This window comes from Archocentrus centrarchus, chromosome 7 (assembly GCF_007364275.1).
Source record: "Archocentrus centrarchus isolate MPI-CPG fArcCen1 chromosome 7, fArcCen1, whole genome shotgun sequence".
NCBI lineage: Eukaryota > Metazoa > Chordata > Actinopteri > Cichliformes > Cichlidae > Archocentrus > Archocentrus centrarchus.
The window spans coordinates 3,683,123-3,699,954 of record NC_044352.1 but is presented as its reverse complement, the minus strand read 5'-3'; the positions used below and the strand labels follow the sequence as shown (position 1 = coordinate 3,699,954).

General features: G+C 41.9%; 1 protein-coding gene across 1 annotated transcript; it reads left to right on the top strand.

Moving 5' to 3' along the window:
- The first annotated feature begins 204 nt into the window (after positions 1-204).
- Positions 205-12,599, top strand: LOC115783698 (uncharacterized). The gene is made up of 4 exons (XM_030734648.1): positions 205-725; positions 839-1,207; positions 1,649-1,682; positions 12,230-12,599. Exons 1-4 carry the CDS (start codon positions 306-308, stop codon positions 12,364-12,366), a joined length of 960 nt encoding a protein of 319 aa, XP_030590508.1. The 5' UTR covers positions 205-305; the 3' UTR covers positions 12,367-12,599.
- Positions 12,600-16,832: the final 4,233 nt, after the last annotated feature.

Here is a 16,832-nt window from a genome sequence, read left to right as displayed (position 1 = left end):
CGCCATCTCTCCACAGTATAACGTTCGTGGGGACGTTAGATGTCAGACACGCAAATGATGTGGAAGCGGAGCGCTGTTTAGACGCCGTCTCGTGACTTCACGCTGCGGTTGCGCCGCTCACGGTTCTTCTGTGAGGGTGGGAGGAAAGGGCTCATATCATCATCTGGGCTGGAGGAGCTGCTCATTTCACTGCCTGCAGCGCTGAGACATTAGGCTGAATTAACAGAGATTGTGAGTCTTGGTGTGGAAATCGTGGTTGTGATTTTAGAGAAGCTGCAGCCTCAGCAGAGACCTGACTGATCAAGATGCTGAAAAAACTCCTGAAATATCTTCGTACTGACAAAGCCGGCCCCCCCGGGGCAGTCCTCGGGATGCTTGGCTTCGTTTATTATATGAAGTTTTATTTCTTGACTTGCAACGTCCAAACTTTTGAATGCAATGAAATCATGGCTGTGCCATTCTTCTTAGTGTTCTTCTTAATGCTCCTGATAGATCAGACATTTCGGAGCGCAGCGAAACACGCAGACACGTTTTTGTGTCTTGTAGTGAAGCGCGTTATCAGAGCGATTTTAATCGGTCTGCTGTGGGTCGTAGCTATGTTGGTTTTTACAAACTGGTATGGCTGCTGCAAGACTGATGAAGAAACGAGGATGCTGTTCATCAAATTTGTACTTGAGACCACAGAAGAAGAAGCTCAAAAAGCTGAAGTGATAATCAAGTCAAAGGTGAGAATTTTTGTTGTTCATACACTGTATCTTATTATATTATTGTCTTATGAAATTACAGTAAATAAACAATAATGCTGTTATTTATTGTATTTCTTGTTTCATATTTTCAGCTCATCGGTTATTCTCTGCTCCTGGGTATGACTGTTGTAGCTTTCCTTGTGACGTGGAGTGGATGGAGAAAATACTTTATAAACAAATTCAGTTGTTGCAACAAGAAAACTTTTTATTACAAACTGATTCTGGAAGAGGAGAAAAAGGTTCTGGAGGAGCTTCTGAGGAATGAAGTCAATGAGACCTTAACTAAAGAGATTCAGAGCAACATAAACAGGAAAGACTGGGACGGCTGTTTTAATGTTGCTCAGCAAATGATCAATAAAGCCAAAGAACAAAAACCAACAGCAACAAACGAGGACTTCAAGTGGATCAGCGAGGGGAGCGCCACAGGAGGGGAGCAGGATCATGGAGCAGCACATCAGCAGGTAAAGTGCTGAGTGTTCTTTACATGCCAGATGTTACAGCTGCCAGACTCTGTCAGTCTGAAGAGATGGAACTAGTTTGTGTTAGTTTCTGATCTGCAGAGTCACCTTCACCATCATATGGACTCAGCTGACATGAATAAGCAATAAAACACAGTTTGTTGGTTTTATGGTTTTGTTAAAATTTAACTAAAGACCCAAAAACATATTTGTGCAGAAACAGGAGAGCTGCTTTCAGCTGTTGCTGTTTTTCCAATATGGATCTGCATATTTAATATGACACAGATTTTCATACAGGATGCCTTCCTGAGGTGTTCAGCATGTGTGCTAACCGCTAACACTGTGGAACAGATTAAAGAGGGAATAATTAGTGCACAGAGATCCTGTCTTTACTTTTTCTATCAGAACATGAACTTTTTACTCACTGATGAAAATCTTTTGCAGGCAAAAAATTATGAGCTTCATGCAGTGACACAAGGTAAATACAGCCACACTCCTCATTTCAGCTTACAGCTCTCTTAAGATCAGCTAACTTATTTTGACTGTGATAATACTGAAACCCTGCACATCCTGAAGTTCCTTCACTGATGTGTAGATAGGGCTCTGTACAGTAGCCACTGGAGGTCTCTGTTGTACCTGTTTTCACTACAACTGGCTCTCATCAAGCACTCAGTGCTTTGGCCCAGCTCCACACAGAGCAGGTTTTACATCCTCAAAGTGAGAACAAAGAGAAAGCAGACAATAAAAGTCTAAACTGAGTCACGGACAGAGACTCAGTTTAGACTTTTACTTCCTAAACTGAGTCCCAGAGGAATCCATAAAGTGGTGGAAGAAGTAGGCTTATAGATTATTTAACAAAAGTAATAATAATAATAATAATTATAACAATAATCCTTTTCAAAATGTTGAAAATGCTTATGTATCATCATATTTGAATTAATGAAAATTTAACTCAAAGACAGGTTCTTATTTTTACTCTTAGTGGTTGGAGTTCAGTTCAGTTGATTTTATTCCATTGTTTAACCGGCTACAGTATCTTACTATATAAAATAATGACACATTTTGTTTGTCATGCTTTCTTAAAATTGATGCTGTAATTTCATCTGCTGCACCTGAACCTGCTGAATGACACTTTTTTTCCTCCTCTCTTTTTCTAATCAGTCAGTCAGAAATGTGAAGATGTGGACACTGATTACAGTGACAAATTATCAGGTCAAAATCTTTGGTCTTCATCTTTTTGACTCTGTGGGTAATGCAGCTGTCAGCCTGTGGGGACAGTTTCCCTGCACTGGAAACATTTACTTTACATTACTGTAGCGACTTCGAGACCTAATTATAGCCGCTGCTGGCTGAGTAGGTTTTGTATGTGACGCGTCTCCAATAAGCCACAAGCTCCATCATCGTTTTGTGTATTTATTTCAAAACATAAACAAATACATCTTTGTGAGATAACGCTCTAATGACGGTGGCTAGGACTGACGGTCAACAGAAAGTTTGCCAAAACCCTCACCCAACTTCCTGTCGGCTACGCCCGGATCAGGTAAATAACATAAGGCCACACCCCTAAGCAATCACCTGAGGTGTAGAAAAAATCTGAACACCTGTGCCACCAAAACATAAACATTCACTTTGGCTCCTACAATACCGGCCCCTAATTATTATTCTTCAAATAATAATTACAGATAATGATGTTTTACAAACTTCTGTTGGTTTATAAAGTATTTCAATTACCCTTTAGTGCTATATTCATCAATCCCACAACCATAACACCACAGTGAATCTGTGAAGTTAATAGTCCATATGCAAAAGCAAGTCATTAAATGACAAGTAAGTCAGTCCGGTTAATCACATGTTCTCCGCTTCCTGTAACAGACAGACTTTATTTATGGGTCTATTCAGGAATCCAGACTTTGTCTTGATCCGAAGATGACGAACAAATCCCCTTCTGTCCGGAATAGCCTCTTCAATTTTCCCAGTTATCCAGGAGTTCCGTGGTGCTGATTCATCAGCGATGATCACGAGGTCTCCTGGCATGAAGTTCCGCCTCGGGTTGTACCATTTCTGCCTTTGTTGCAGTTGTGGAAGATATTCCTTGATCCATCTTTTCCAAAAAAGATCCGACATATATTGAACTTGCCTCCATCTGCGGCAAGCATATGTGTCATTCTTCTGAAAACATCCTGGTGGGAGTGATGGTGCAGTCTTAAGAAGCAACAGGTGGTTTGGAGTAAGTGCTTCAAGGTCATTTGGATCTGTAGAAGCTTTCGTAATGAGTCTGGTGTTCAGAATAGCTTCAGCTTCACATAAAACAGTTCTAAGACCCTCTTCATCGAGACTTTGTAGATTCAAAGACCTTCTCACAGACCTTATAAGTCTTTCCCATACACCTCCATGATGTGAGCCAGCTGGGGGATGGAAAGTCCACTTAATGCCCTTTTGCAGAAGTGCATCATGTATGTTACCTTGATTCCAATCTTTTATTGCCTCCTTCAGTTCACGATGGGCTCCCACAAAATTGGTACCATTGTCAGATCGCAGTTCTTTTACCTGACCACGTCTTGCAATGAAACGACGAAGGGCATTGATAAAGGAGTCTGTATCCAGCGATGATGCTGTTTCAATATGAATGGCTCTTGAGGCTAAACATGTGAATATCATACCATAGCACTTTACAATAGTCCTTCCACGTTTTACAGGAAATGGTCCAAAATAGTCGACTCCAACATATGTAAAAGGGGGTTCGTCAGGTGTTACTCTGTGTAAGGGTAAGTCTGCCATTTGCTGCTGTCCTGGTGAAGCATTTAAGCCCCGACACACAACACATTTAGCCACAATTTTTCTTATTAGCACTGTGACTCCGGGAATCCAGTATTTCTGGCGCAGTTTAGATAGCATGTGGTTACGACCTCCATGACCCACCTCTCTATGGACATGTTGAAGAATTAGGTTAGAAACGTGAAAGTCTTTAGCCAGAATAACAGGATGTTTCATCTCCTCTGGCATCGCTGCTCTGCTGAGTCATCCATCAACTCTCAGTACATCTTTTTCCAGGATAGGATTAAGCTTACAAATGTGACTGGTTCTCTTAACATTAACTCCTTTTGTTAAACAAGAAATTTCATCTGTAAACCTCTCTCTTTGGCAAAAGATAATTATGGCCATTTCAGCATTGTCCAGCTCTTCAACTCTGAGATTGCTGGTATCCAGAAAGTTCTTCTGTCTTTGAAGCTCGTGTTTGTGTACAGAGTCATTCTCATTCTGCCTCCTCGTTCTGCTGCGTTGCAGAAGCAGTGCCTTAACTCTTAGTATCCATGCCACTGCACGTTTCAAATGAGTCCAGGATGAAAAATGTTGAATGAAGCGGGAAACTGGATCCATGTCTTGTGCTGTTTGAACAGCATTTACAGTTATCTTAATCTCTGAGTCATTTGATGACATTTCTTTCACTTCATCAGGATTCTGAGGCCATTCCTCCTGTGGTAGCAGAAGAAATGGAGGCCCAGCCAGCCAAGTTTCTTTGTTCTTCAAAAAAGATTGAACTGTTAGACCCCGAGAAGCCAAATCTGCTGGGTTGTTACCTGTGTCAACATATCTCCATTGTAGAGCATTTGAAACTTTGGCGATCTCAGAAACTCTGTTGGCAACGAACGTACGGAACCTGGTCGTATTATTGTTGATATATTTCAGCACTGAGGTACTATCAGTCCAAAATACTGAGTCCTCAAGTTTCATGTGAAGCTCCTTCTTCCACATCACATCCAATCTGCTCGCTACTGTGGCGGTTTTAAAGGAGCGACACGTGCTTTTCCCATAACAAACGCACAGTGTCCCTGATCCAGCTCATCCTTTAGTAACAAGTAAGTTACTGTTCCATAGCTGTCCTCAGATGCATCTGCAAAATGATGTAACTGAGCAGTCTTCACACGTCCAAAGCTGCTGGGTTTAAAACAGCGACTAACTTTGAAGTCCTCAAGTTTATGGAGATCTTGCATCCAAATAGTCCATTCCTGTATGACTGCATCAGGTAATGCATCATCCCATCCAATTTTTCTTCGACACAGATTTTGCAGAATCTTCTTAGCGACTAAGATTACTGGTGCCACCATTCCCAGAGGATCATAAACAGAGCTGACTGCAGAGAGGATCCCACGTCTCGTCAGGGGTCGATCCTTCAAAATGATTCTGAACTTGAATACGTCAGATTCGACACACCACTGAATGCCCAAAACTCGTTCCACTGGAAGCTCATCGTTGATCAAGTCTAGATCCTTTATTTCTTTTGCTCTGTTAGCCTCAGGCATGACAGCCAGTACTTTACGACTGTTACTTATCCACTTATTCAGTAGAAAGCCTCCTTTCGAGCACAGTGCACAGAGCTCACGATAGAGGGCCATTGCATCTCTTTCTGAAGCTGTTGAGACAAGGCAATCATCAACATAAAAGTTGTTCAAGAGTGTGTCCCTGGCTTGAAGGCTAGACTGTTGTTCTTGATCTTCAGCACATTTCCTTAGTGCAAAGTTTGCACAACTGGGAGATGATGTTGCTCCAAAAACATGTACTGTCATTCTATATTCGACCATGTCTTGAGTGTAATCCCCATTGGGCCACCAGAGGAACCTCAACACATCCTCTTCGATCCTCTTCTGGTACTCTGACTTGATGAAACATTGCTTCGATGTCTGCGGCCATGACAATAGGTTCTTTACGGAATCTAGTTAGGACTCCAATCAATGTGCTGGTCAAGTCGGGACCCTGTTAGAGCTGACTGTTTAGTGACACTCCTTGGTACTTGGCGCCGCAGTTGAACACCACTCTAAGTTTTTTCTTTTGTGGATGCAGAACGCCATGGTGTGGTAAATACCATTTCTTGCCGTCATTACGCTCCAATTCATCATCTGGTACCCGTTCTGCATAACCTTCAGAGATTAGGTCTGACATAAAGTTGTTGTATTCCTGAAGAAAAGAGAAGTTCCTCACAAACTTTTTCCTCAGATTCTGCAGCCGTTGTACAGCAACACTTCTGTTATCTGGCATGCAGATATTTGAATGTTTAAATGGGAGTCCAATGTAATAATGACCATCCTGTAACTTAGCAGAATTGGAAACCATATCCAAAAAGTGCTGATCTTCCTTGGAAGGTTCCTTTTCATCTCTTGCACACTCTGGGAAATCAGTTTTAAACTGCTGATTCCAAACCTCATCAAGTTTCACTACAGCTACTCTGTTGACACTTATCTGTGGCTGATCTTGAGCTTATGCTCGTGTCTCACCCAAAGGTCCATTAACTGTCCAGCCAAGTACATTTTTGACAGCATATGGTCCATCTCCAACACTTCTGATGGCATCCAGTGGTTCCAAAGCCTTTGGCACGTTTGAGCCTATTAGCAAATCGATCTCAGACTCAATTTCAGGTAGATGTACAGACTTCAAATATGGCCACTGAATTATGTCGTTCTGATGTGGAATGTTCCCCTTATGCACAGGCATGGTGTTCTGAGTATAAAGAATGGGAAGATCACAAAATTCATTGCTGTCTAGTCCAGCAATTTCTAAATCGGAAATAATATCCGTTCCAACTACCTTATTTTGTCCCATAGTTCTCAGCAGAATGTTGGATCTCCTTCCTTGAATGTTCAGCTTATCCATCAGCTTCACTGTGCAAAATGATGCCTGTGCTTCCTGAATCAAGGAATGCATAGGTAAATACTGCTGTGTTTCCTTTCTTGGCCTTAACTTTCACTGGCACTATCGATAGCTTACATTCGTCTTTACCGGCCCCAGTCAGAGCACTCGTCTGAACAGCGACTACATTATGGTCTTGAGCCAGTTGCTTTGTTTCTTGTTCTTTGTTAATCTGTTTTTGATAGATGTGTAGCATTTGAGGATGTTTTAAACCACATATCTTACAGCTAAGACGCTTTCTGCAGTCTTTACTAATGTGTCCTTTACAAAGACATCCAAAACATATCCCATTCTCTTTTAAAAAAGTGATTTTTTCTTTATGCATTCTCTTTCCCAACTCTTGACACTTTTCTAAGACATGATCACCTCTGCAGAACAAGCAATTCTCCACTTCTGTGACCTTTTCCATTGGCTTAACCTTTTTATTTCCCTTTTCAGATACTATCACAGAAGTAGCAAATGAACTTTCTTTAAATCTTGCCCGAACTTGTGACGTAAGCTTTCTTGTGTCTTTGTTTGTCATGCAGCTATCCTTGATGTCTCCAAACACTGGGTCGGATGCAATCTTCACTTGTTTTTCCAAAAAATCCACCATATCCTCAAATGTAGCTTGACGATTATTTCTCTCCTGAAAATCACACACTGTCGTTCTCCACTTATCTCTTAGCCTGTAGGGTAACTTCTTAACTATGGCAAGCATGTTTGCAGGCATATCAAACTCATTCAAATAACTGAGATCTTCCATAGCATTACAACATCCCCTGAGAAATATTGTATATGCTTGAAGAGCTTTTGTGTCCTCTGGTTTTATTGAAGACCAAGAAAGAGCTTTGTTCATATATGCCAAGGCAAGTTTGTGTTCAATGCCAAAATGCTGCTTTAATAAAGACTTTGCTTTACTGAATCCTCTTTCTGAAGGCATATGTAGGCAACTCCTTACCAGTTCTCTTGGTTGTCCTCTTGTGTGTTGTTCCAGATAATAAAGACAATCTCCAGGATTTTTATTTCTGCTTTCAATGTTATGTTCAAATGATTTAATGAAAGTCTGGTACTGAAGTGGATCGCCATCAAAAACTGGGATCTCTTTTTTAGGTAATGACGAAAGACCTTGCTGTTGAATTAATAAAGCAGTGAGCTCATTTTGCCTACTCATGACAGATAAGATGTTGCATTGTTCTTCGTGACTAGAAACTTGAGATGTCACGCATTCATTTTCCTGTGAATTTCTGGTGTTTGCCTGGTATCTCAAAGAATCTGCAGAAAGAATCTGTGGTTGAGTTCTAACCCTGCATCCAGGTAAGACAGCTTGTGAATCTGCAACATTGTGATCCTGAAAAACATGCACATGTTCTTTTTGTACACCATCAACTCTAGCATCCCACACTTTTCTTTCCTTTCGCCCCTTTTCAAAATACGACTCCATACCATCAGATATTTTTGATAATTTACTTTTAATGCTGGATCCGTTTGAATCCCTCAAAACTTTCATTTTTGCAACTGTAGCAGATATTAGTTTCCAGCTCTAGTTGCTCCCGCTGTCTCCTTAACTGTGCTTCCTGTTCCTCCAAAGCATGTTTATCTTTAAGCAGTTTGTGTCTTACTATCAGTGCAGCTGCTTCAGCTTCAGCCATTATCCGTGCTGATGTTTTACTTGAGACTCTGGAGTTTGAACCTGAAGAACTTCCTTTACTCCTCCTGCTTCCTACATTTGAAACACTGTCACCTGGTTGTATTTCATCTTGCATGTCAGCTGTTGATTTACACTGCCGTGAGGATTCTGTAATGTGTTGATCATCTGTGGAAGAAATGGTAAATGGACTAGTTCTTATATAGCGCTTTTCTACTCAGTCAGAGCACTCAAAGCGCTTACACAACATGTTTACATTTACCCATGCACTCACATTCATACAAGCACTTCCATGTTTATACTAAGCTAAGTGCTTTAATTAACTAGCATTCACACACATTCATACTCCGACAGGATGGTCGGAGAGCAACTTGGGGTTAAGTATCTTGCCCAAGGATACATTGGCATGTAGCCTGGAGTAGCCAGGAATCGAACCGCTGACCTTCCGATCAGTAGGTGACCTGCTCTACCTACTGAGCTACAACCACCCCACTAAACCACCTCCTTTGATTTAACAACCTCCGAAACAGGTACATCTGAAGTAGCAGCAATAGGAGTATTCTTAACTTCGTGCCTTTTTTCCACAAAATGTCTTCCAACTTCAACAAGCCACTGTTTCACATCTTCAACAAAATCAGCATTACATTTTGTTATGCATCCAAACCAGTCAATATGAGGTTGTTGCTCATCATTAGGAATCAATAAAATGAATGCATCATGAGCTGCTTTGGCATTTTCGTACAGATCATTCAGTTTCTCTAAGTGAAGCTGCACCTCTTTTGCATTCTCATCATTTTTCATCAGTTCTTTAATGTCACGTGTTAACCCTTTAATTTTATTCACGTGGGCTTGTCGCTCCTTCTGTAAAGCTTCCATTTTATAAGAAAGCGCTTTGGCCGTCAGTTTTGCAGATCTTTTTTCTTTCAGTTCATGTTCGGCATCTTTTATTTCACTCATTGTCACTTTCTCACATGCATCAAACACAGCATCAGAAAATTTCACAGAGCTTGAAACACCAATCACAGTCAATGCTTTTCTTCCTTGCGGCATCCACAGCGTCACAAGCCGTCATATTCAAAGCAATTACTCCAGCTTGCCAAACCAAGCGTAACTGCGCACACAACACAAGCCAACTAATGTCCCCAATGGACAAGCGATAACACTTCCAAACTGTGTTCAAAACGTCCAGCAATACACAGAGTGAATCAGCGTTTCCTACCGCTTCTGATGGGTGCGTTGCGCCGCGTTCCTTCGTGCGTTGATCAGCTGCGGCATTTCCAATAACATGTCAAAAATCATCCGCTCCACAGATAACACTCCAAAAGCTCCATCCACAAATCCTCTTCATTGTTTTGATGCATGCGGTTAAAACACTGTTCAAATTTTCTGTTGACTAAATGTAGCGACTTCGAGGCCTAATTATAGCCGCTGCTGGCTGAGTAGGTTTTGTATGTGACGCGTCTCCAATAAGCCACAAGCTCCATCATTGTTTTGTGTATTTATTTCAAAACATAAACAAATACATCTTTGTGAGATAACGTTCAAAGTGACTGTGGCTAGGACTGACGGTCAACAGAAAGTTTGCCAAAACCCTCACCCAACTTCCTGTCGGCTACGCCTGGATCAGATAAATAACATAAGGCCACACCCCTAAGCAATCACCTGAGGTGTAGAAAAAATCTGAACACCTGTGCCACCAAAACATAAACATTCACTTTGGCTCCTACAATTACTGTAGCAATCGCTGTTTGAGCCTTACACACTGTTCACATTCTGTGCCTTCACTTCAGTTCAGTTTTATGTATATGACACCAAATCACAACAAACATATGCCTCAAGGCTCTTTATATTGTAGGTAAAGACAGTACAATAATTACAGGGAAACCCCAACAGTCAAAACGACCCCCTATGAGCAAGTACTTGGTGACAGGAAGAAACCTCCAGCAGAACCAGGCTCAGGGAGGGGCAGCCATCTGCTGTGTGGGGTATAAACAGAGTGAAAAGAGGTGAATGAAAAGAAACACTCAGTGCATCATGGGAACTCCACAGCAGCCTAGGCCTACATCAGCGTAACTGTGTTATGTGTCGCCGAGTGGAGAAAAACAGTTAGAGTTGGTGGTGATCCGGAGGCTTCTGTTTAGGACCACGCTTCGTCCTCACAGTCACCCAGCTGTCCTGATTTCCCTGCTGCTCGGCATCTGCTGCCAAGCTAATTTTATTTATAAAGCACTTTAAAAACAGCAAGTGCTGACCAAAGACAACAGGACACAAGAAAAGTGCAGATCAAAATGTAACACCCAAGATAAAAGTAACAATAAAATACATAGTTTAGCATAAGTCAAAAAAATAAAATAGTGTAAAATAAGTAGATAAAAATAAACAAGAAATAAATACACAACAACTAAAAATCAGCCTCTCAGGTCTGGTGAAAAGCCAGGAGAAATAAGTGGGCCTTAAGAAAAGATTTAAAAGTGGTCAGTGAAGAGGCCTGTCTAATGTGCAATGGCAGCGACTTCCACAATTCTGGGGCTGCCACAGCAAAGCCCCCCCCCCATCCGGGCACATCCAAAAGCAGTTTGTCAGCTGATCTGAAAGAGTGGGAAGGGGAGGTGCAGTAAGAGAGGTACAATGGAGCAAAAAACAAATAAAAGAATTTAAAAATGAACTCTAAAATAAACAGGTAACCAGAACAATGCAGATAAAACAGGTGTAATGTGCTCCCTCTTACGTATTCCAGTCAAAAGCCGTGCAGCGGCATACAATGGGATCCAACAGGCCAGATACCCACGATAGTTAGATCCACTCTCCCTTCTTACAGATGGGGACCACCACCCCAGTCTGCCAGTCCATTGGCACCGCCCCAGATTCAGACTAGATCAGGCCCAGAACTCATCTTGATCTGATTGTTTACCAGCTCATCCCATCCAGGTCAATCTGTTCAGGGTGGCTCTAAAATAACTTTATTATTCCTTCCTGTTTTTTAAGTTAACACCTCGATCCACAGCGTTCAGATTCCTTGGTTCATTAAAATGTTGCCATGGTGAATCGTGGTATCTGAACTCCACTGATGATGGATTTCTTTTTCTACTCACGCAACTTAACTCAGGGTGAACACACTCAGAGCTCAGCCATCTTTGTCGCAGTGATGACTGAAGGCTCCTCAGGTTGAGGGTGTGTTGAGTTAAAGTGACAAATTCTTAGATGTTTTGTTTCATTGTAAATTTTCATTTTTCAGTTGTAGTTAATTATTAACAGTTAACCCATCCATCCATTTGCTTCCGCTTATCCTGGTCAGGGTCGCGGGGGGGCTGGAGCCTATCCCAGCTGTCATAGGGCGAGAGGCAGGGTACACCCTGAACAGGTCGCCAGCCTGTCACAGGGCCAACACTGAGAGACGAACAACCTTTCACACTCACATTCACACCTATGGGCAATTTAGAATAGCCAATTAACCTAACCCCAGTAAGTGCATGTCTTTGGAATGTGGGAGGAAACCGGAGTACCCGGAGGAAACCCACGCAAGCACGGGGAGAACATGCAAACTCCACACAGAGAGAGGGAGAGGCCTGGGCCAAGGTGGAATCGAACCCAGGCCTTCCAGATGGTTTAACAGTTAACCGCCTCGTTTTATTTTTCTGACTAGTTTTAGCTGCAGTAACTTTGCTCTCTACACACAATTCTGTGTTTTCTGACACAAATATTTTTCTCCCCACTAGGGTTCAAGGACACCGTGCCATTATTTCATGAAAGGTACAGAAACAACGCAAGTGACCGCAAAGAGTTTATGCTCGTCCAGCCTCCATTTCCTGCTGCTTATCTGGGTCCTGGTCCAGGTCCTGGTCCAGCGGTCTAAGCAGAGACATCCTGACCTCCATTTCCCTGCCACCTCCTCTAGGATGGCACTGAAACATCTGCAAGTCACCTGAGAGATGCAGTTTCTCGTTTTTTTAGACTGTATAAAGTGTCTGTTCTTTGCTGTCTGCAATGATAAATCTATAGAAAAGTTTCTATCATGCTTTTAATTCTCTGATAATTCAGCTTTCTCATTAATAAACATGTAAATTGAGTGCTGTAAACAATTATTATTCATTAAAATAAACTGCTGTGCTAAAAAAAAAAAAGGTCACACTAATATTTTGTTGGATCAGAGTCTTTATGCCATAAAGACAGGAATATACTGCCTCAACAAAGACCTCACCTGACCCTGTTCTTCAGCAGGCAGCAGTGATAGGTCCATGTCCTGAACCTGCTGCTGTACAGTAGGGGCAACTGTCCGAGATTACAGTAGCTACACCAGATGGCACCTCTGACTCCTGAAGGAAGGCTGAGCACATTTACTGTGTGCCAACCACAGTACGGGGATATAAGACAACCTCAGTGGACCCTATATTAATCACAGGTATATAGGCTGTACCACACAAACCAGGGCGGGTGAAGCAAGTCGTCCAGCAGGCAAACCAGAGTCCAAAGGCTCAAACAAGACTCTAGAGCCTGAATACGCTACAGAAAAGGTGGCTGCCACAATCTTCATGACACCACCAGGAATCCCCTGACTTTTGCTCTCCCTAGACTGTCCTGTGGGGACTGAGCACCAGCACATTGGCACTGCTGCATTGCCTGCACCATAGGATTCGGGGCCTCAGAGACACAGTGCTGAGAAAACCAGGCCAACCCATGCTGCCCAAAAAGTTCTTGTAGCACCTACGAATCACATTCACCCCTAAAACCCCAGGTACCTGAGCAGGCACACCCCCAGGGGCATCCTTGACAACCAGCACTCCACAATGAGGCAACTGCCTCCCACAAAGCTCCAGCTCCAAATACCCTTTTCCTGACACCACAGCTGAGTGGGATCATTGACAAGGACTGGATGTGGGTTGTGCAAAATGACCAGGCTAATTACAGCGCTGGAATATTATGGGGCCGGTACGTGAGGGACGATGATGCTGATGAAAGCTCTGCAGCTGAGCCAGACGTTCAGTGAGCTGATTAAGCTGCTCCTGCTGCCTCTTTAACATCTCTCTCATCTGATGCATGTCCGACAATGATGGAAAAAGAACAGCATTCGAAGAGCTGCCCTGAACACCATACTGAACACCAAACACTGAGGAACTGAATGACTGCAGCCGCCAGATAATCCTTCCCGGTCCCATCAAATGGCCTCGACCTTAAGATCAAACAGGGTGTAGTTAGGTTGCCTACACACCAACTGCTTTAACTCATGGCACAGAGAGTCATCTGACACATGTTCCACAAACTGGGCTCAGGAGAACCTCAGGAGAACCTTTTACCCAAAGGTATCAGCTGTGACTGATCTGCATATGTGCACACAAGCTCACACGTTTGCGAGGTCATACATGTAACTGGCCACTAGGGGCTGCTGTTACATCATGGGGTTAATGTGGGCTTAGACGCTGATGGTCCCAGAGGAGGAAAAGTTTATTTATAAAACACTTTAAAAACAGCAAACACTGACCAAAGTGCTCTACATTAAACACATCAGGACGAGAGAAAAATAAAATTTACAAAGGTAAAAATTTAAGACTAAGAAGTTAGACACAATTAAAAACAATCAAATGCATAGATTATGCTAACAATAAATAAATAATACACACAATTAAAACCAATGATAAAAGTGTAATCTTACCCTAAAAAAATTAATAAAATACAAAGTAAAAAATTCATTAGACAGCAGCTCATACTAATCAAAGGCCAAACGAAAGAAATGTCTTAAGACCAGACTTAAAACTGGCCAATGAAGAGGCCTGTTCAATGTCTAATGGCAGAGCGTTCCAGCTGCCACAGCAAAGGCTCTGTCTCCTTTAAGCCTCCGCTGTGTCCTCGGCACATCCAGGAACAGCCGATCAGCCGATCTGAGTGACCGGGAAGGAGCATATACTGTAGGTGAAGCAACTCGGAAAGATAAGGTAGGGCAAGGGCATGTAGTGACTTAAAAGCAAATAAGAGGATTTTAAAGTGAACTCTAAAACACACAGGCAGCCAGTGCAGTGATGATAAAACAGGAGTAATATGCTCTCTTTCACGATCAACATATAAAGCATTGCAGTAATCCAGTCTAGTTGTAATAAAAACATGGATCACTACTTCAAAAGTGAAACGATGCATTTTGACATGATGCCAACAGTTTTACATTTAAATATTGAATTAGAAGTTGAACCTGTTATTCGCACTTCTGTGCTGACTCGGGTGTGTGTTTGTGTTCTGTGTAAAACTCCAACTAATCTGTGTCTGTTTTTAAATTTAAACAGAAGGAAAACCTAATGAAGGATGATGTTCCCCCAACAACAGTCTGAGGAAATTCCTTCATTCAGGTCCATAAAGAAAATCTGCATATATATTACAAATGAAAGGACAATGTAGTAAAACTGCTTTGATTAAGCTCATAAATCACAGCTGTTTTTGATGTTACATGAGTGTAGATTATTAATGGTGCTATTTAATACACATTTCAGAAAATGTTTGAATGACGTGTCACAAATGTAAACATCTCATAAGGGGTGTCCACACAGGAAGCACTTCACTCACTGTGCATCACTTTGCAGCTGACAGTTGGTCTATAGGCAACTTTCCAGGTTACCTAAGTAGCCCTCTAAGATATTTACCATCCTTTCATATTTCAATCAACTGCAATCTTCACTCTCATTGGCAGTCGCTTCATCGCTCGCCTCTAAGCTGAGAAAAGTTTAACTTGGGACCCGCCCACTTCACTTCTCCAGTGGTTATTTTTTCTGCAGTTGCTTGAAGTTTCTGTGGTTCCCGGCTATAAACGACGCTTTCCAGAATTTTAGAAAGAGAGGGGAGCCTAGAAATAGGCCTAAGATTAGACAATACAGTGGGATCCAATCCAGTTTTCTTGATCAATGGTAACACTGTCACATGCTTAAAAGAATAAGGAACCACACCAAATGACAGGCTGCTGTTAATAAGAGCAAGAACAGCTGGGCCTAATACAGGAGGGGGGAGCTAACGGAGGCTAAGCTACCTTGGTTTGCACCAACTACAATTCACCACCATGGCCTCCATGGTCCTACTAGGAGATTTGTGGGGGGGGTGGAATACAAGTAGTCTACTGTACATATTCATAAAGTTATTACTATTACTGTAACATTTCATGGCACCTATATACATAAGACATGTTCATATACAGTTAAAGAAGCAGTGAAGAAATGATAAAAATTAAGCTTTTTTTAGTCTTCATTAATCTGTCACATTTATATAGAAGTGGGAAAAATGTGGGTTTTGAAATGCTAAGATGATATGTTTTTCCTGCAGGACATTTACACCAAGCAGTGCAGGCTGAGGGCCATGAAGATCCTAAAACAGCCCAGCCACCCCGGACACTCTCTCTTCTCCCTGCTCCCATCAGGCCGTCGTTACCGCTGCCTGAGGACTAAGACTGAAAGGTTGAAGAAGAGTTTTTACCCACAAGCCATCCGTCTGCTCAACTCTGAGCCCTAACTGGACCATTATTGCACAATGTAAATATTATAATTTATAAAAGTGTGTATAGTGTATAGTATATAGAGTATAGTGTATAGTGTGAATTACTTTTTTATTTTTATTTTACTTATTTATATGTGTGTGTATATATGGTTGCAGGTACAAAATACATTTCACTGTGCATTGTACTGTGTATAACTGTGCATGTGACAAATAAACACTATCTTAATCTTAAATCTTATCTTAATCTTAACATTACTTTGAAATAAAATGCAAAAATCAAAATGGTAATGTGTGTTTGTACTTAAATTAAATAACAAAAATAAGCTTTTTATTTTGCCATTTTGTTCTTCCCTTTTTCTCCACTGAACTTTTAGAGTTTTGTACTATTTGTCTGGTAAGAATGTCTTCTAACGTGGAGGAGGGGGTGGAGTTTATGACCTACATGCCTCCACCTCACTGTGTCCTGCACATGAAACCAAAGTAGGGCTGCAACGATTCATCGATTAACTCGATTAAATCGATTCTAAAAAAATTATCAACACAAATTTACTGTGTCGATGCTTTGTTTAAACTCTGCAGCGCTCAGCTGTCTCCGTGTAAGCGGCGCTCCTCACTAGCATTAGCAGCATTAGTGCTCCGTCATCTTTTTGTGGGTTTATTGGTGGCTGGCAAACCAACATAGAACTGCATTACCGCCACCTACTGGACTGGAGTGTGAATCACGCACACACACACAGATTCTAAAAAGCTCTCCGTTTCTGCGATAGATTTCCTTTAACACAGAGTGGATCATCTAGAGTTCCCACCGGTGTCCTAAAATACAGAACCCCGTATGTTACGGGACTCCGTGGAATA

Excerpts from the sequence above, each read along its gene's own strand:
- LOC115783698 (XM_030734648.1), top strand. The coding sequence starts at position 306 with ATGCTGAAAAAACTCCTGAAATATCTTCGTACTGACAAAGCCGGCCCC. Across the intron at positions 726-838 it reads AAGTGATAATCAAGTCAAAG|CTCATCGGTTATTCTCTGCT; the intron begins GTGAGAATTTTT and ends TCATATTTTCAG. Across the intron at positions 1,208-1,648 it reads ATGGAGCAGCACATCAGCAG|GCAAAAAATTATGAGCTTCA; the intron begins GTAAAGTGCTGA and ends AATCTTTTGCAG.